The sequence below is a fragment of the Cariama cristata genome, unplaced genomic scaffold (assembly GCF_000690535.1).
Source record: "Cariama cristata isolate BGI_N322 unplaced genomic scaffold, ASM69053v1 scaffold1701, whole genome shotgun sequence".
Classification (NCBI taxonomy): domain Eukaryota; kingdom Metazoa; phylum Chordata; class Aves; order Cariamiformes; family Cariamidae; genus Cariama; species Cariama cristata.
In genome coordinates, this window is record NW_009600785.1 from 748 (window position 1) to 20,487 (window position 19,740).

At 43.1% G+C, this 19,740-nt stretch overlaps 2 protein-coding genes across 2 annotated transcripts in view; one reads left to right on the top strand and one right to left on the bottom strand.

Annotated features, from left to right (window-relative positions):
- The first annotated feature begins 12,998 nt into the window (after positions 1-12,998).
- Positions 12,999-15,774, top strand: CCDC92 (coiled-coil domain containing 92). Its single transcript, XM_009710138.1, has 3 exons — positions 12,999-13,128; positions 13,504-13,545; positions 14,999-15,774. Exons 1-3 carry the CDS (start codon positions 12,999-13,001, stop codon positions 15,772-15,774), a joined length of 948 nt encoding a protein of 315 aa, XP_009708440.1.
- Positions 15,775-18,158: 2,384 nt separating this feature from the next.
- The window catches only part of DNAH10 (dynein, axonemal, heavy chain 10), a gene marked incomplete at its 5' end in the record, with an annotated part of 56,938 nt that continues 55,356 nt past the window's right edge, over positions 18,159-19,740 (bottom strand). Inside the window, 2 exons of the mRNA XM_009710139.1 lie at positions 18,159-18,305; positions 18,727-18,872. Of these exons, the coding sequence (XP_009708441.1) occupies positions 18,159-18,305; positions 18,727-18,872 (293 nt within the window). The remainder of the gene's footprint in view (positions 18,306-18,726; positions 18,873-19,740) is intronic.

Below are 19,740 nucleotides of genomic sequence, written 5' to 3' on the forward strand. Positions count from 1 at the left end.
AATGGCAGACTTGTAGTATTGTTATTTTTCAAGCTTTTGGTTGTACTGAGGTTCCAGCAGTCATTTTTAGTGAAATAACAAAGATCAGGAGGTCATAACAGAGGAAAGTAGCAGCTGCTTAGGTAGAAAAAAAAAGAATATTGGCTAAACTGACGCGTTAACTACTTGTTTTCATCCTGTTACCATACTTCTGCATCCCATACCTGTAAAGTTTCGTTCCCCCATCCCCTTCAGAAAGACAAAGGTCTCATGACCAATCCAAATGCTGTGCGTAGTTTTCAGTCCAGTAGTTGTTGTGAACTGTAGAATAGCAATCTTACTGCATTCCTTAAAGTTGTTTCCTTTACTTCAGATTTCTGATACAATTGCATGCTTTCAGGGCTTTTAAATTATTTTTTTTAAATGCATTTTGTCATTGGAGTTAGAAAACTCAAACTGTTCCTCTGTGTGTCCTAATTCAAGAGGCTGTAGGTATTAAGGACAATATATTTGTTCATCCAGATCTTCTATATTAGTCAATCCTTTAACAGCTGTAGGCCAAAGAAAAACTCCCCAATGCTATTATTCCAGAATGTGGACCATAATGTAAATTAAAATATTTCTTGAACATTATGGACAGTATACTAGAGAGAATACAGTTGTCATAAACTGTTTTTTGCAAGTTTACCTTTGCTACTGTGTTAGACTCATTTCTGGGTGTCTCATTACTTTTCTATAGCTTAAACAATGGTGGTTTAAAGTAGCAAAACTTTGAAGGATTGCTTTTGTATCCTGAGGATTCACAATGTATTGCAATACTTAGTTGTGTAAACGGGATACTATTATGTAATTCATCTTTTTACTCAAGTTCATGTTTAACCTCATTTTTCGTAGTAACATTTAAAAAAATGTAGCAAATTGTAGTTTACTTTGTACAGGGAACAGGCACATTCATCTTTCTGAAACAGTTTATAATGCTTAAGAATTTCTTTTTGCTGACAAGTGAGACTTTCTGTATATATTTTTGTATTTGTATATGTATGTGTCTCTGTTAGTAATAAACAGTGGTGGGTTTTGATGAGCAGTGATTTACTGAAAAATCAGTGTATTGGATAACTTGATACTTTAGGGGACATAGTTAAGTGTGTTCTGACTAGACAAGGGCATAGCTTTTCCTACTGCTGCTTTAAAAAGCAAAGCCACAGATGAAGAAAGGAAAGATCGAAGAGTTTTAGTGTTGAAAAAAGATAGTTGCATGAAAGGTCTCTGGTTTGGCTTTCTGCAGCGTCTTTCGTGGCTGCTGCAGCACCCAATAAAAGATGGTGAGAAACTGTGAAATGTGGAAAAGCATAGACGTAAGTCTATGTGCCTTACTGCTGCTTCCACACCGTTGTTATCGATACGAATATGCTGCAATAAGCTAATATTGTGTAAGCAGAACCAGTATTGTCAGAACAGGCTCTGGCAGAGCTTGTGTATCCCTGGGAACAATGGTACTGAGTGCCGCTGCCCAGAGCCGGGCTGGCGTTGGAGCGAGGAGGGTGCCCTTTGTCCAGGCAGAAATCTTATCGCTAGAGCTCTGGCTTCCTTCGCATCTGCAGCATGCCGAAACAAACTCTCTCCTCCTTTCTTGTGCGGTAGTCTAATGCGATCTCTGAAAAAGCAAATTAAGAAAATGATTAGTGCGTTTAGTAGAGCCAAGTTTGAATGTTAGCCCCCCTGTTGCTACCTGCTGTACCTCACCTCTGATTCCTTCACTTGCTTGACGAGACATGGCATCCTTTATGTATCTGACTGTGGTATCTTCAATGAATGTGTGCCTGATTAGTCTCTGTGCTTGTTTTTAAGTGATATAAAAACTATGTTCCCCTAAACAAGGATGTCCAGCAGTGTGATAATGGGCATTAGTCAGTATCTCCATGGGATTAGTGAATAATTTTGTCTAATAATGTTTTACGGTTATCTACCAGCTCATTTCTCCTGGTGATGTTAAAGAGCATGGCACTATAAATGGGAGCAATACGTTTATTTACTACTAGAAGCTAGAGGCATGGCAAAATATTGCAGAAAACAATGTCCTGGGAGTGTATAGGAACTTCTGTGAGCTGTTTGTTTGGGTGTTTTTAAATAATCCTTGAAAAAAAGACTTATTTGGATCGCTGTTTCTTTCCTGCTATCGAGGAGCATGTTTGCTCTCATTTCACTCCTAGAAAACCTTTGGTTTGTACTTAAAATGTTAAAATACGTTGCTGCTTGTTGGTGTTGATTATTTGGGTGAGAGACAGGATTTAAGATCAGTGTTATTTAAAAACATTGCTTGACTGAAAACTGTAAAATTTCATGGCTTCTCCCTAAACAGAATGATAGCTGCCTCTGGAAAGGCTGAAGATATGCCAGGGAACAGTAGGTCTCTGTAATCTGAGTCAGTGCCCAGAGGGAGGGCACAAAAGATGCAGCACATCACGTCTCTGTGGAGTAGAGGTGTCGAGTTTTGGAAGTGTCCATCTGTGCAGAAAAAATCGGGTGAATGAGGTCATTAGTGGCAGGTTTCCTTTGTAATAAAAGTATTCCTCATGAAAGCTTGATTTAAGCTATGTACAGTTTTATTGTCTCCATTTGAGATACCTGGGTTATGTAAGCAAGAGTATGAAGCACTTCTGTTTGAAATTCTTCGTCTTGGCATCCTATTTACTTTAAAAGAAAAAAGAAAATCTTATACGTGCTTAAGGAAGGACTTAGACATAGGTCATCACCACTACTAGATTTCCTTCATCAGCAGCTATCAAAACATTTACTTTACCAAAGTGGAGACCAATTTTTGTATGTTTGATTGTAGTTGCTGTTCTAAAATAATAAAATCAATGGCTTATGAAACAGCATCACAGAATGTATTAGAGAAAAGCATACTCCTCAGCCTATTAAACGTGCCTGAAAAATAGCTGTGCTTTCAGTAGAGTTGCTGTTACAATGGCTGTTCTCTGTAAATGGATCTCTCCTAGGAGGACAGATTTATTTCGCTTGCTGTAAGGCTTCCGTGCCTTTTGATGCGTTTCACAAATATTCTAAGTAAACTCTGAAAATCATAATTTCTGCAGACCTTGCAGCAGGAGCTCAAGCTCAGGTGAGTGCCTGGAGCTGGTGCTGCTGCAGGAAGCAGTTCTGCCTCTACCACCCCCCTGCCCTGGTTACAGATTTATTATTTTTTTAATTTTTGGTTTTTTCCACCTTCCCCGTCAGCTGCACAGGTGTCTGCAGTGCTGCGTGGTGAACTTGTCACCTGAAAAATAGCCAGTGGGAAAAACGAGTTTGTTTTCAGCTGGACCGGTTCCCTGACCTGGTTCACTGAATGACCAGGAGAGTGATTTCGCAGCATTTCAGAAATGCAACGGTAAATTCTTGCCCAGTATATGCAAGTGGAATGGGTGAGACAAAGTCACAGCTGGGCTGGATAGCTAAATAGTTGCATGTCTGTGTGGTGGCAGGTTATTTTCTTGTTATGGGGGGTTGGAAATGCCCAACCAAGTCACTTAGGTGAAACCAGCATAGTAATTTTTTTTTGGTTTGTGTTTCAGCAAGACTTCCTAAATGGCCAATTTGTAAAAATGACACAAATCATTTTCTTTGAGTTCTTGAGCAATTCACATCTTACTGATCATAAAGAATGAAATTAAAAGAGGACATGAAGTGTTCATAAGTGAATATTTGATATCTGAAAAAAAAAAGCATTGACTTTTCCATAGTATAGTATTATTTCTAAGCATGAATTTGGAGTTATACTTAACATATCCTCGTACAAAAACCTCCCACAGCCCACCTTAGTAGCTTAAGTCCTGATTCAGCTTTAACTGAAGCTGAAGAACTTTCTTAATGACTTTGAAAGAAATAGAATCAGGCTCAGTTTTATGTGTAACGTTGATACTGTGTTAGTCTGGGAGACCTTGAATATCAATTTTCTTGACATTCCTTTTCTGACAAAAGAAATTGGCCTTACTAGAAAGACTAACATGTGTCTTTGCAGTATTATAACTGACTAGTTGTGATTGGGGTGCAATCTGTGTTCTATGGCTTTGATGGAGATTATGTTAAGATAACAAACTCCTTTATCCTCAGAATGAAGGGGTGAATAAAATAGAAAGGCGGTTCATCAAGAGCGTGTGCTAGAAAGCAGGAGAGCGCCAACCTGTTCCTCTGAATTACGGTGTGGCCTTGCTCCGGAGGGCTTTTACTGTCACTTAAAAATAATAAAAATGACATGGATTTCATCATTATTAAAGGGGTTCTTCTGAAGTAATTGGTGCTATTTACATGATACCTTCTTTGTTTCTCTAAAGTGAATTAGACCCAGATTAGGTCGTTTTCAGTGTTTTCTGCCAGAGTAAGCTATTTCTTCTTGACAGCTGTACAGCCATAGCATTGGATACCCGGGTATTGGTCAGAATAATTGTACCTGTATAAAATGCCACTGCAGGACCATTTGATTTGATTCTGTAATAGTCGTTGTCACAGTAATGATCTTAACATCTGATTACTTTTAGTCTGCTTCCATTGCGACAGCTCTAGTGTTGGGTGGTCTCAAGGACAGAGAAAACTCCACATGCATTATTCCTGTCTGCCGTCATGACTTCAGGTAGATAGCTGGGCACATAAGCAGTCAGCGATTTCTGTGCAAGGTACGAGCTTGTTCATTTAGAGCCTCTAGAAGAATTAAATCATTGCTACCAGGAGTGTGTCCACTTAATTATTTTTCCTGCTGCCATACCAATTGCTGTGGGAGTAACAAAAAATTATTTTCTAACTCAGATGCTATAACCTGTGCTTCCTCGGGGACATTCAGACATTAACTGTAAAGAGAGTGCAGAATCTCTGATCAGAAAATGAAGGGGAAGCCAGGCAGAGAAACAACAGAGTAAAATAGCATCGAAAAGCAGTAGAAACAGAAAGGGAGCTGAGAAAGCAAAATCATATCCTTCCTCTGGGAAGAGTGGCACATTTCCTTTTTCCCCTCAGTTGTCTCCAGGAAAGAACTACTAGTTTTGCTTGACTTAAAACACGCAAACTAAAAGAACATGGAAACAAGTTATTGGGACAATAATTACATATAAGTATTGTTACATTTTAACACAGAAGGCAGAGGAAGAGGGGGATGGAGTTCTTGCTGTAAGATGTACTCGTGACTGATAAGGGAGCACTGGAGAAGGGGAAAGACATTCAGAAGGTGGTTGTGTAGGCCTAGCATATAGTCTGAAAAGCGTGACTTCCCGCAACATTGAACTAGTTAAAGTGGTTTAGTCTAATGCACAGATGAATGAGGGGCGAACATAAATCTGAAACTGTGTAATAGGCTGCTATTAAACTGTAGTATTATAGAAGTATAACGGTATCAGGCTGGAGGGGGACAACTTAAAGCAAATGTCCAAGTAGAAAGACAGCAAAGCCCTCAAGTTGGCTGTGGAGTCTGCAGGGTTTCCTTTGTGTCCTCTGAAATAAGCTGAACAAACACTTTGGGCATGGCATATGTCTCTGGAGATGGAGAGCTGATCTAAGCAAAGAACAGCTAAGTGTCTGTCAGTTGGGCATTTTATCATTACAGCTACATTATTCAGAAATGTTTGGGCAGTTCAATGACAGTCTTTAAAGTGGAGACTGGCTAAAACTTTGAAGATTCTTACGAGAAGACTCCTGTATCCCTAATTAGTTCTTGAAATTGTATTTTGTGTAGCATACGAAAAGCATTTTGGTAGCTTTTGTCACATTTTGAGGGGGCATTGACCAGTTGAGAGGAAAATGCCTGCCTGCCCTTACATGTTTCAAGAAGATTTGGATATGTGTTGGCAGGGAGTTAAAGCAGCTTCTCCGTCACCCCATCCTTGCAAAAGGAGGTCTTTCTGTTTTGTCTAATGGGTACCAAACAGGAATGAAAATGTTAAATAACTATGGTTGGTTGGGCTTTGTTCCAGTAGCTTCATTTGGACTGTCTAAAGTCATAGATTAGCATCTCCCTCCTCTTATCTTGCAACGGGGTATAGAGATGCTCTGATTTTGTGCAAAGGCACTTACTACACAGCCAGATGCTCGTTGCCTTGAAATATTTTGAACTCTGTCCAAATACTTAAGATCAGAAAAGGCCTGGAGCCTGCGCATCATCTGCAAGGCAAGATTGGGCTGTTAGAATGTTAGTGATTGTTTATGGTGAGCGTGTGATGAAGTTGCATTTTGGAAGCTCTCTTTAATATTTTTCATTTCTAATTTAAGATTTTTTTGTTGTTGTTCCCTTTTTAAGGGAACATGTACTTGTAAAAGACAGAGCAGTTCCTTTTTAGGGTGAGCTTACAAGAATATTAATTTAAGTTACCTTCTCCATTTTACTGGAAGATGCAGGCTTAGGTTGGTGCAGCAAGGATTGAAGCGTTGCACTTCATGTTCCCAAGGGAATGCTGTTTAATTCATTCCAATTTGTTCCTCCCAGACTATATTCAAGAGAAATTGTGAATGCATTGTTTGGAGGACTTGGCGCTTAATCTTTGAGCTATATCTAGAAATATTTTGTGATGGTGGTGAACCTGAGAAATGAGAAATTTTGCATGTTTTAAGGGTGGAATGCAGTATACCGTCGGGTTGAAGCTTGTGTAACTGTGACAGGTTCGGCGCTGGTCATGTTTAGCCCAGGCCTTGCTGCGAAGGAGGTGTGTTACCGTTGTGTGTTGAACACTGCAATGTCCCTTTTAATGTTTTATCATCCTTATCAAATGACATGGGTGTTCCTAGTGGGAGCTTGCCTAGCTCTGTGTTGCGCAATTCCTTTTGTATAAGAACATAGCAAACATTGTTGGGTTTTTTTTTTAAAAAAGGTTGCTTTGGAGACAAAGGGAAAGGGGGAAAAACCATAGTGACGTAAGTGTTCTGTGGTGTATGCAGTTATGGCTTTCTTTCCAGCAATGGCTTAGTTTATCTGATGAAATCCAGCCAGAGACTGGATGCTTTGAGAGCTGTCCCACCGATTTCCGTGGTGAGAAAGTGAAGATTGCTCATCTGGGCTATTAAGGGCTCAGTTGACTTCTGCATTTTGCCCTTTCTCTTGTGCTTTTTGATCGTAACCTTATTCTTGGCTGCACATTCCTCCTTGTTTCAGAGAGCGGGAGACGAAATCAGCTTAGTGCAGTCCCAGAACCGCTTGATAGGATTTCCTCTTTGAAACCCCAATGGGAGATGTACCTGAATAGATTTTGTTGTTGTTGTTGTTGTTCCTTTAGACTGACCCCTCCCAAGACCGTGTTTTCTGTACGATCTCAGCTGCTCATGAGAGCTGTTGTTGGATGTGATTTGCGTGTTGGCTGTGCGTGCTACATACCAGGAAATGGTGGGTTAAGAATTGTTAAGGAACTTGGAGTAGCTGTAAATCCCACTAACCAAACTCTCTGGTCCGAAGTCAAGGCATCAGCATAGGGAAGTGGTGGGAAAATGTTTACTGACTTGTATTAAAAGAAACTATTATTTCGCTTACTGACTTGTATTAAAAGAAACTATTATTTCTTTATAATTAATTAGTTTCTTTTTCATTACATCTCCTGCGTCTATTCCTATTTTAATAACTTTCTGACTGAGATTGCATGGGTCAGTAGGTCTCACTTGCATTGTATCCTATGAGCTGCTGACAAACCTGAGACTAATACTAAATAAAATGTTTATGCAATCATAGTAACTTTCACTAATGGTATACTTGAGAATGCAGAATTAGAGGTGTGTTGTTAATTTATAATAACTTTTTCAAGTTTCAGTGCATGGTTTAACTTTGTGACAGTTGACAATGGTTTTGGCTTCAAAAATTAGTTTATATTTTTTCCATGGTGTCCTTTGATCTTTACAGGACCTAAATAAACAAGGAAGTTGATTAGTTGTAAAATGCTATGAAATACACAAAATATGCAACTGGCTGTAAGTGGGGAAAACAGAAGTAAAAGCCTTCCGTGTTTTAATAATCCAATTACTCAAATAAAGCTATTTGTATAAAATGACTTCCCAGTCATAAATCAGCATATTTTCATGCTGCCACTTTGTGGGGAAAAAAAAAAGAAAGAAAAAGAAAAAAACCCAACACCTCTGCACAAAACACTGTTTTCAGCCAGGATGCTGTAAGTTGAAATACATGATTTGGGTCAGCTTGTTAAGAGCATAATCACACTAAAACATAATTTGGACAAGAAATAGCACTGAGTCTCTGTTGAAGTGAGTAATGTTCCCTCTTGCCCTGTCCTGTGGAAGCATCATGGATATGAGCATCCAGGAAGATCCTAGCCACGACGTCTACTTCTGCCTCTGGTTCTGTCCCTTTCCAAAATACATGGGGTGTCTCCAGGCTCTTTAAGGCAATCTTGATTCAGGTGTCTGAAGACAGGTCTCGTCTGACCCAAAAGCAGAACAGTTGCCAGAGCAATTCTGCCATGTCATGCTGAGAGGGTTTTTCCCTCCTTTTGACCCCATGTTTCTGATCTTCAGAAATGCTCTGTTTGGTAAACTTGCCCAACAACAAATTAATTGGCTGGGTTGTTGGCCTAACTTACTGTATAGTCTATCCATAGTTTCAGTCTTTTTGTGTCCAATGCAGTTGTATTAGCTCTAGGGGCATAAACCAATATTATTCTAGAAAGAGATATATTTTCTGGTTTGTGCTTTGGCGGTTTGGCCAGCTTTTTAGTTAGGCACTGGCTAAAAAAATTCCTATGGGGAAAAATATTGGTGAACTTGGAACTGGGTGAAATGCAGGTGATCTGTGGGTATCGGAGAGCTAGTCCGACTGCAGACGTAAATTCTCTTTCTTCCCTCATTTGTGTGATAGAACCTTCCACGTAAGTTTGCCTGCAAAAGCAATCAAAAATATTTTTAATGTTGTGCCAGTGAGCTTGGTTGACAGATAATGCATATTCAGTTGAAATCCATTTAATCCAAATCTCAGACTTGAATAACGTTAGGTCTAATTTTGTGTGTTCAGATTTGGTGTAAAATAAGTACAAAGTGAATAGTGGCTTGGAATATATTGTTAATACTAAAATTTGTGCAATTCTAAGCAGATTTCATAGCAAAAGCATCTCTGTACAGTGAGTGTCTGTGCAAGGCACTTTCCCTTTTCCCTGTTTTTATGGTAGATGGTTTTGGCTGTTTCCCAGAACACGCGTGCACGCATTGCACAGTGTTTGTACGCGCTGCATGAAAAGACGCGACTGGGCCGGGTAGAGAGGGTTTTGAACTGAAGCTGCTGCCCATAAATTCCGTGGAAGCTGTGACTACCGTGGTGGCCTTCCCTTTCCCTGGAAGGAGAGGAGAGAGGACGGGCAGACAACCAGGCTGCAGTGAGGGAGAAGAGCACAGGAAGGTTGCGGAAGGCTTGTGGGAAGTCAGCCCTCTGGCCCTTCATCCTCAGAGGGGGTGCAGCAAAAATTCATAGTGGATTGATTTAATTGCTCTCACTGATTAACTTACTGGTGCTGCAGGGAAGATGATGCTCTGGTGCTGGTAATTTTTCTTTTCTTCCTAAGCCTATAAAACTGGCCTGCCTCTCTTTTTTTTTTTTTTTTTTTTCCTTCAGAATAGGTAGTCCTAGTGTGATCTTTAAGATGCAGGAGATCAAGGTGAAAAAACAGTTGAGGAGATTAATAGTGACAGCCTTGTTTTGCCTTTTCTAACGTTTAGAAGCTAGTTTTTAAAAAACGCATTTATTTGCAAGGATGGAGTTATAAACACTGTTTGTTACTGGTGATGAAGTCATCTTCTGTTCAGATTATAGTTACAGGCAGAAAGCACTGTTAGTAACCCTTGGGATAGTAAAGGCTTTGGGATATTATGTGTAGGCTATTCTTTCACCTAGCGCTGTCAGTGCTTAGTTTCTTTTGGAAAACACATTTCTTGATTAAAAATCCCTTCTGAGCCTTGGTGTACCGTGCAGTCTGAGCTCCAGCTGTGGTGAGGGCATGGACTCTTGCAGGTTTTATTCTGCTGTCGTATTCAGTCGGTAAGAGTATAATGATCACTTAAGAAATTGGATGATTCAGTAAAGCTTCTCTCTGTCTGAAGTCAGCTTTGCAGACAAGATAATGTCACTTTGAAAATGTAACACAGCTAAAATAGCATCAGTCCTTAAAATTAATTCCCCCCCCCCGCCCCGGGAGTTGCTATGGACTGCGCAGTCCTGTGGTGCTGTGGGTGCTGAGGGGTGCCAGCACCTCTGCTGCTGGGTACGGACAGCAGTCGCGGCTCATGAGCTGTTCTTCAGAGGTTGTATGGCAAGGGCCTGTATGCATAACTCAGTTTATTTCTTAGTTACCCAACCCAGAAACCTCTTTTTAGAATATATTTGGTCCATAATTTTTTCTTGTTTGCTAATGGTGGTGATTGCGAAATGACCCGTTCCACTCGACAAAGCACAAGTTGGCACCGTTACCCTCATTCTTCTTGAGCACTGAATTTAATCTTTGATCTCTGTTACCGAGTAACCAAGAGCTCTCTTCTGCCCCTTGCACAGAAGTGGATTCCTTGACAGTCTTTTATGCATTCACCTTATATTTTGACAATCAAATATATGCTTCTGTAGGGCTAAGTCTTGTTGATGATGATGTCAGTTAAGGTCACACATGAAATGAGGAAGGCTCTGCTGTGTGTGTGTGATTCCTGCCCCCCCCCCCCAGTGCTTTAGTGCTTTACCAAGGTGCGGGAGCACTGAGCCTGGTGTTCTTCTTGGAAGTAAAAAGTACAAAATTAAACACAGGGCTGTGTGAATGACTAAAGTGTGTTATTTTCTCTGAGTGTATGCTCTATCAATTTTAAACTTGCAGAATCACATTTTTGTCATAAGACTACATACCAAAAAGAACCCAATGGAAAACACTTGACATGGTAAGATGAACCCGTTCGGGTGCCTGTGAGGCAGCCGCAGGACAGAGTTAAGGTCTGTCTTATGCACGCCGTGTGGTCCCGTCATTACAGACCCGGGTTGTAATGCCACTGCAGGTGGTTGTCCGGGCAACGGGAGTCCTGATGCTTTACTTATCTTTGCAACCTAAATACTGTAATTGTTTTTACAAAACTACACAGATAGCTGAATTTAGCCTTTCGAACTGTCATGACGAAGCTAATGCTCCTCGTGCATCAGCAGTGTTTAACCCAGCACCCTAACCGCTTTGCCAGCCTCCTGCCTCCTTGGCTGGATTACCTGGCAGCAGGAGAGGGCTGACCATCGGCTGTGGTCGGGGAGCGCGCAGAGGTGCTTGACAAACCTTTCCTCGTCGCTCCTGGTGGTTGGCCGGGGCTGTGCCAGGGTTACCTGTGCTGCTCTGTCCCCCAGAAAGTACTTCTCCCACCATGGCTTGTGTAATTCTCACCTGGTGTGTGCTACTGCCTGTCACTCTGGTGTCCCCGTGAGCCTGGCTCTCTCGAAGTTGTCTGTGTACCTATTTCTGTGCTGTCGTTGTGCTCCTGAGCTGCCCCAGAAGGCAGCTGACTTTGCAGGGTTTTCAGAGAGCTTCCCAAGCATGACAGTTTTCTTGCTAAAGAAATTTAAACTGTGGCAATGTGGAGTTATTAAGGACACGTTTCTGGAAAGTTCTTCTCATGCAGCCCCAGCATCCTCTATAAACCAGCTGTAGGTGGAGCAGCACCACGCACCCTCGCTGTAGCATGGCGTGCTGTGTGTGTGCAGAGAGGGGTAGTGATCACACAGTGAAATCCAAGAACTACTGAAAGTTACACCTGAGTGATTTGGTGCTCTGAGGCTGCAGGAGGACTGCATCCTGTCGTCGTTGCTTTTTCTCATTAGTATACTTATTTTAGAGTTGAAATTTCACTAGGAAACAGGACAATAAAATGGTGTCAGGACAGACTTGGTGACTAGGTATCACTGGGGACCTGGCAACTCCTCTTTGTGCTTCTCTAGGTGCTCCTCCAAGTGCTCCTTTAAACGTCACAGCAGAGAACCCCGGGGTACAGCGTGTGCTTCTCCGCAGGCAGCAGCTGGCCGCTCCTGGTGTGAGGAGCTATTTTTACCTCTATATCAGGGAATTGGTTTGGGAGCCTGCATCCCCAGCTCCACCAGGCAGATGTTTCTCGGCAGTTTGGCCTGTGGCTATACGTAAAGTCACTCTTGCCTTAGCAGGAGCTGTAGTGACGCTGGCAGCGCAGGGGTCTTCAAGGATGCCTCTCGGCATCGCACAGTTAACCATTGCTATCTTTATTTGAGTCTGAGCACTGCTGTAGTCAAGGCCTGGTTTTATAAGGCTGTTCTGCAAGGAAAGCCCAGCAGTGTAACAGTTTTTCGTGTATTCGTAACCTGAGCAAGAAAAATCTGCTTCTCTTTAAATGAAGCATTGTCCTTGTCAATTGTCTTGTTCCATGTCGTCGCGACCCATGCAGGACACCAGTCTCCAGTGCCACAGGGCCCGCACCGGCGACGGGACCCTGCTGTAGCAGGGCTGAGGCAGTGCAACAGCAGCCAGAGCTGTCTCTCCCGCAGGTCCCGGTGAGCACATCTCGGCTAAGGCGCCCCGTAGCAACGCCGTCCGTGGCCTAGCTGTGTGTTTGGCATTTCACTTTAGAGATGGTGTGGTTTAGTGCTTTCTTCCTCATCCAGGGATGTTACTAATTCCTGTATCCCTGGAGGTAAGTGGAAAACCTCCGACAAGACAGAGGGACATACTAGCCCATTTCTCAGGACTCTGCTTTTATCTTGTAACAGGATTAGTGACTGTCTGTCTGAAGTTAATCCTTTAAATGTGTAGCTCCAAACAAATGAGTTCCCTATGCTGCTCTGGCCTGGAGTATAATTAGGCTTTCTATGAACTTAGAGCACTTCTAATTGAAATAGTCAGGAAACAGAAAAACCTTTTGTGGCATTCGCTTGACTGCGTATCAGTTCATTAATAGTAGAATTCAGCTATTCCCGCTGATCCTGGCCGTAGAGCGAGGATCTGCCTATGTGCAGGATAACTCTGTTACAATTCTACATCTGTTGACTGACAGGGTGACTGCATGTCAGGATGGCAACGTCAAACCTGGAGAACCAGCTACAGAGTGCCCAGAAGAATCTGTTGTTTCTCCAGCGAGAACATGCCAGCACGCTGAAAGGCCTGCACGCCGAGATTCGACGCCTGCAGCAGCACTGCACAGGTACCTGGGAGAGGATGCCGATGTGGTGCTTAATTCTTTTCACAGCCAGGGAGTAAAGGCTTCTTACTGCAGCACTGAAACCTCAGCAACAAAGCCTACCACCAGGGTATAGTGAGGGTGATCAGCGTGTATTTTGGGGCACAACTGTGTGATCACTAAGCGAAGGGGGGGGGGGTTGTTTCGTTTTCTTTTTTAAAGCTGATAGTTGCAGTTGTTCTACAGATTTGATAATTTGCAGTGGATCTGCTGTTACTGCTTCAAGTGGGGGGAAGAGTTAGTTGAATTTTTATTGAAGTACGCCGTTGTAAACATGCTCACCACGTGGTGTATGGGGTAGATAATGATGTTCTAACAAAAATAACTTTTTTTCCTCAGATTTAACCTATGAGCTGACTGTAAAGAGTTCAGACTTGTCAGGTAAGGAATACATAGCCTTTTTCTTTTAATGTTCATGTTAAATGTCCTCATCTTTTTCAATGTTTGTATTTTCTCCATTACAAGTAGGTGAGAGTACTTTGCACTTGGGATGTTGACTTTATAAATTCTAAAGGTGTAGGAGTAATTTTCTACTTTCCAGACTTACTGTTATTTATGAAGCAAATGTTACAAGTTCTTTACCAAGGTGACACAGGAAATCTTTGAAAAAGCCAGAACAGAGTGTGGAACTGCCGATTCCTCCCTCTTACTAGGCGCTCAGTTCCCTGCGTGCTCCATGGGAACACAGGACAGGAATTTGGGGGCAGAAGAGTCAGACTATTATTAAAACTTAGCTGCTACTGTAATTATAGCACAAAGCTTTTATATATATGTGTGTGTAGGTATATAAAAAATATATACATATGCACTAGATTCTAGTTATTTTAGCTGTGTTATGTTATCAACAGGTAAAGCACAGGAATAAAATACTCCCTGAGAGTAACCTCTCTGATCAGGGACAGTGGGGGACAGGACGTTGTTGCTGCAGATAATGGGCAAATTTTAGCAAAGCAACTGAGCAGCTTTGCATGTGCCCAACATTACTTTGTGATATTGCAGCGTTGCTCGGATGTCTCATCACAGGATTTTTCAGAGTAGGTGATGTATCAGTGGTGTGGCTGTGCCAAGCTCAGCCACTGCCCAGTGTGGAGGGGACAATACCTAACCCTTTATAGTCGCTAGCCCTGTGTCATGGGGTGCTCGTTGTTGGAGACAGTCAGGCTGCTGCTCTCTGCTGAAGAGCTGGGAAGCCATCCCGTAATAACCAAGGGAGGAGTGACAGAACTGCCCCACGCGCCCTGTGGCGTGAGGGCAGGGGTGCTGAGACGGGTCAGCCTGCCGGTGCCTGATGGTGTGAACCCCAGGTGATGGGCGAAGAGACGGCAGCCAGGCTGGGACAGCTGATCCCCACAGAGACTCCTGCAGCAGCCAAGCCTTAGTGAAGCGGCGCACCTCTGCCTTACAGAGTCACGGGGGTCAGCTGCCCCGGGAGGGGCTGGTCTGGTGAGCTGTGACAGCAGCTCCCGCGCTCTTTCCAGCCAGTCTGCTGTTTGCAGTGGGAGAAGTTCCTCTTAAGCGGGGATTTGCAAAATGGCTCCAATTTTGACCAAGTTCAGCAAGTGCATTTTTCTGTAATCCTTGTTCCCCAGAACACATGAAGTGTCTCTACTTAGTATCAACGCAATTAAATCATGGTGTGTGGCACTAACTCATCGTCATTTCCTTAAAAGCTGTCCCAGTGTTTCTGAAGATGAAATAATTGTAAGAGTAGTAGCTAAAGTTAGTCTTTGGGATTTCTCTTACGGCTTTGGGATGGCAAAAGGAACCCTATTGCACTCTTTTACTTGGTGGCTATTGTTAACTTGAACCGCTTCTGCTTTTCCTATTCTTCTAGGAAATGGTAGTTCAAGAAGTGATGAACTCAAAAGAAAGTGTGAAGATCTTGAAGCTCAGCTGAAAGTCAAAGAGGCTGAAAATAATGAATTATTGAAAGAACTTGAACAAAAGAATGCGATGATAATGGTGCTGGAAAACACTATTAAAGAAAGAGAAAAGAAGTATTTGGAAGAGTTAAAAATGAAAAGCCATAAGCTCAATATGTTGTCAAGCGAACTAGAGCAGCGAGCGAGCACTATTGCTTATTTAACCTCTCAACTGCACGCAACTAAGAAGAAGCTGATGAGTTCCAGTGGGACTTCGGAGGGGACCCCTTCTGGCAGTCCCGTGTTGTCCAACTATAAGCCGTCCCCTCCCAAAGATAAACTGCCGGAGACTCCACGGCGCAGAATGAAGAAGAGTCTGTCAACACCACTCAACCCTGAGTTTGAAGAGGCCTACAGAATAGGGTCGGAGAGCCGGAAGCTGCTGTTAAGAGAGCCTGTGGATGCCATGCCTGATCCCACGCCGTTTCTGTTGGCCAGGGAAACGGCAGAGGTACATCTTATTAAGGAGAGGCCGTTAGTTATTCCACCTATTGCTTCAGATCGTGCGGCCGGTGAATCGCACAGCCCAGCCCGAGAGAAGCCGCACAAGGCACACATTGGGGTGGCGCATCGCATCCACCATGTCGCGCCGGCCCAGCCTCAGCCAGAGGTTGAAACGCTGGCAGTGGATCAGGTCCATGGGAGCAAAGTGGTCAGGAAGCACTCAGGGACAGACAGAACTGTTTGAGTCACATCACTGAAATGCTCGAGTCTGTTGCTGTTTATGCACTGTGATCCTGTAGGATAACTAGCACCTGCAGCAAAGTTTCTTTTGATGCCCCATGCATGCCAAACTTCTTCCAGCCACATCGTTACTAGATTATGCTCCTCTAATGAAACCTAGTAGGACTGTCTTCATAGGGCAAGGTATTTAACTAACTAACTACTACATGCTGTGGCCAAATCAGGGGTACCTGACCGCTTGCTTCTGAGCACTGCTCCATTTATTGTAACTACACGTGTGGACAAAGGCACAGGCTGCAGGCTGTGTTTATTAATCAATATTAGTGAAAACAAACTTAACTCTAGACCTGCAGCGCGCTCTGTTGGCTGTTAACCTTTGACCTGTCAGTGGTTCTTCTGTCTTCACTGTGTATGTGAGCACTTCGTACACAAACACTAACCTCCACGACAAAGCCTTTCTCACGGTAGCATTGACGATAGTGCAGATGTACGTACACCTTGAAATGAACTAAGGATGTGTTCTCCTTCACACGCACGTGCTCTGGATTGCAAATTGTGTTCATAGTCTCTCTTTCTCAAAATCCTGAGAGTCCCAGCAAACCAGTACTTGATTAATCCTAAACAATTTGGTTTGTGGCTTTGTTTAAGTAAAAAATGGGAGGGGAGGCTAAAGCATTCTTGTGAAGGGTTAATGAGCCTAACAGAAAGAGTAAAAAAATGAGGTTGCTGGGGGGAGGGAGGGGTGGCGTCTGTTTGTTCTTTTAAACTCAATGGCTCCGCTCCACATTTCCGTGGTCAGTACACTGCACTGTAGCACCTTCCATACTGGCGCAGAGCTCCTTTTCCAGGGAGAAAACGCAGGTGGCTATCCAATATGGAAATGGTTCTTTGTGCTCTAACCTGCACTTTTTTTTTTTTGTAAAGGGATTATTTTTGTTTCCTGAAAAACCTTAGTCTTGTTCTGGGCATCACCAGACAGTGCTGGCTTCTACCAGCTTAGAAACCTGAGCTGTCCCTCTAAAATGTGTGTATTTAGACTGAAAGTTAACTGATGTAACCAATTCATACAGGAGGAGAACCTGGCATCCTTGATTTTTATCCTTGTGGATTGGGATGGACTTGCCTTGCACTCGCCCTGATTCCCCTACTCCTTTCTAGTAAGCAAGAGGTAGACCCAACAGCTGTTAGATTACTTGATTTTTTTTTTTATTTTTTTTTTTTCCTAGGAAAGAAAGGTCTACTGTGAGCTGTGAGAGTATGTAATTTTTGGGAAAGGAGCACAAATTTGACCATTTTTTCTTTAAATTCTGATGAGCACCTCCAGCTCACCTCTGCTTCGCTCTTGTCTCCAGCCTCTCAGTAGGACCAGCAAGAAAACAACGGCTCCCAAATGCTGCTAAGCTTATGATGTGCCTTCAAACATTTGGAACGCGTAATCTCTGTGAAAGCCGATGGAGGATCCCTGCCTGCCCTCTTTCCTTCCCCTTGCCAGCTGTAGTCTGCCCCTCGTAAGCTTTTTCTGCAGCGGTGTGTTGGTGTGTGTCTCTCTGGAGCCTTGGATCGCTGTCCGTCAGCTTCCCCCGCAAAGGCACGGGCAGGGTGACAAAAGCTGTTCTTCCTAACTGTGGTACTGCTCAATTTCCTGTGCAGCATGACAGCTTACAGCAGGGTTGTTCCCAGTCAGAGAGGGTCTGAACGTCCTCTAGCCCCGAGGCCGCCTGTGCCCTGCCCCTCTGCACCCTCACGACTCAGTCACTTGCTGTTCTGAAGCCCAAGAACCGCTCCTCCGTGCTAGGCCTTGCCGGTTGTGTGGTAGGATTTGTTTCATGAATGGTGGGGAGGGATAGGGAAAAGCAGTGTTCCTGGAAAATGGTCTGTTAAAGAAAGTTTGTTATTCTGTGGTTTACTATTTTTAAGTGTATTGCGTTAATCAGCAGCGGGTTTGGGTTTTTTTGGTGGTTGTCGCCATATTTTTATGGCAATCTATTGTATGACTGATCTACCCTGCCGCTTGTTCAAGGATGATGGAAGGCACCGCTTCTGAGCACAGCAGAAGTGATGCTTCGGGCAATTAAAAGCATTTCTTACAACCATACAGGCAAACCTTAGTCTTTGTGTGTGCGCCAGACCAATTTATGACCTGTTTTGTATACACAGACCAGCTTGGAGCCTTTCTAAAAGGAAATACAAATTATGAAAAACACTTTCCTCTTCAAATGTGTTTATTGATAGTACTAGCTTGGTTGTGCCGTACTATTTAAAGTCAGGTGTGCCTGAGTGAACACTACCCCGCCCACGCTGCTGAATCTCTGCCTAGCTTCATTTCCCCACCCCACCCCCCTAAAGGGTTGGATTCTGCGGAAAGAATCGAGCGCCAGCTCCAAACTGTCAGTCTGCGTTCAGGGTGAGGCAAACGCCTTGAAGGACCCAGTGGGAAATGTGCTTTGTAGTGTAAAGATCAGCTTCAAAAACAAGGCCGGTGCCCATCGCGTTCCTTCTCAGGGAGGTTGTGTACACCGGTGTCCGGAGGGTGTTCTAAAAGAGTGCGGAGGAAAGAAGGACACTGATGTGAAACTGGAAACAAGAAGGGCCTCTAGGAGAGAGTCAGACTTCTGACTATCTTCAGAAGTTCACTTTTTTGTATAAGTCTTAAATAATGTCCTTTATGTCATTAACTGGTAATGAGAAATAATTAAAAGAGTAGGGGGAGTGCAAGAGTGTCCCAAGAGGCCTGTCCCATAGTGCCTGAATGGAGAAGAGCCAACAAAGGTATTAACCCCCTTGAGTGTAACCCTTAGGAAAGAGAAACGTCAGTGGTGGCTGTTGTAAGGAGGAGCGTTAAACTGCGTTCCTTCTACACGAGGGGTAGTGATAAAGGGCTGCTGCTTGTGCCCAGAGGGAAGGGCCGCCAGCTGTGGAGGGGTGAGGGCAGAAGGCAGTTCGTAAGGAGCAGTACCTGGAGTCTGAGCCTGCGCGCTTCAACGGGGATTATCTTCAGAAGGGGTAGCTCCACCACCGGGACCCTGGGCTTGCTTTTGATAAGGCAGCCGTGCTCTGTGTCCCAGCCGGCTCCTTCCAGAAACAGACCAGAAACAAAGCAGCCTGTGAAGGTAGAAAATGCAACAACATCTTGTGTAAACTGAGCTCTCAGTTTAAGACAAATGTTCCTGCAAGAGCTGTCCTTGGCACATATGACAAAACTCACTGCATTTCAAATGGCAGCTACACAGAGGGATAGTTATCTGTGGTGGTTGTTTTTATAATACAGCTGTGTTTAAAAATTATTTTTCAATTAAAACTGCCTCAGCTGCACTACATCATAGGTTAAATGTTATTAGGAGTAAATATGGATTTGCTTGCAGTTTTCCTCCCTGCAGTGGGTGCCATCCTCCAATTACTTGCCCAAGTAATAGCCAAGTTGTAAGACAGAGAGCTTTTTAACTCCTGTGGGACTGCTCCTTAGGTCATTCTGACAAAAGGTGAAGGGTTGGAATAGAATTGTTCTGGTACAAATACCAAGCATTTTGATTAAATGTTTGTAAATAAAGAATAGTCTAGGTAAGCCCTTGGGGTGACTTTTATTTTTTAACTGAAAGTTAGGTTTAGGAAAACCATCAGATTTTTCATCTTCCTCCTCTGTTCCCAAGCAGGTCTAGTACTCGAAAGCATTGCTGAGCTGTCCCCTTTAGCCAGCGTTTGTTATATTTAGTAATTAGAGCATCGCTAGTCATAGAGATTTCATAAAGATACATTTACACGATAAATCATACATAGTTGTATTTACTTCTTTTTAAATATATTTTAGTATATTATTTGTGGTGTAAATAGGTCTTTATAAACCTGCTAGGACTGGTAATGTTCTAGCCATTAAAGAAAAAGTATATTGAGAGAGAGAGAGAGAGAGGGGTGAGTTCAAATACACGCATGTGGGTGAAAAGAGCTGAAGAAAGAAAGATCATGCTTTGTGTAA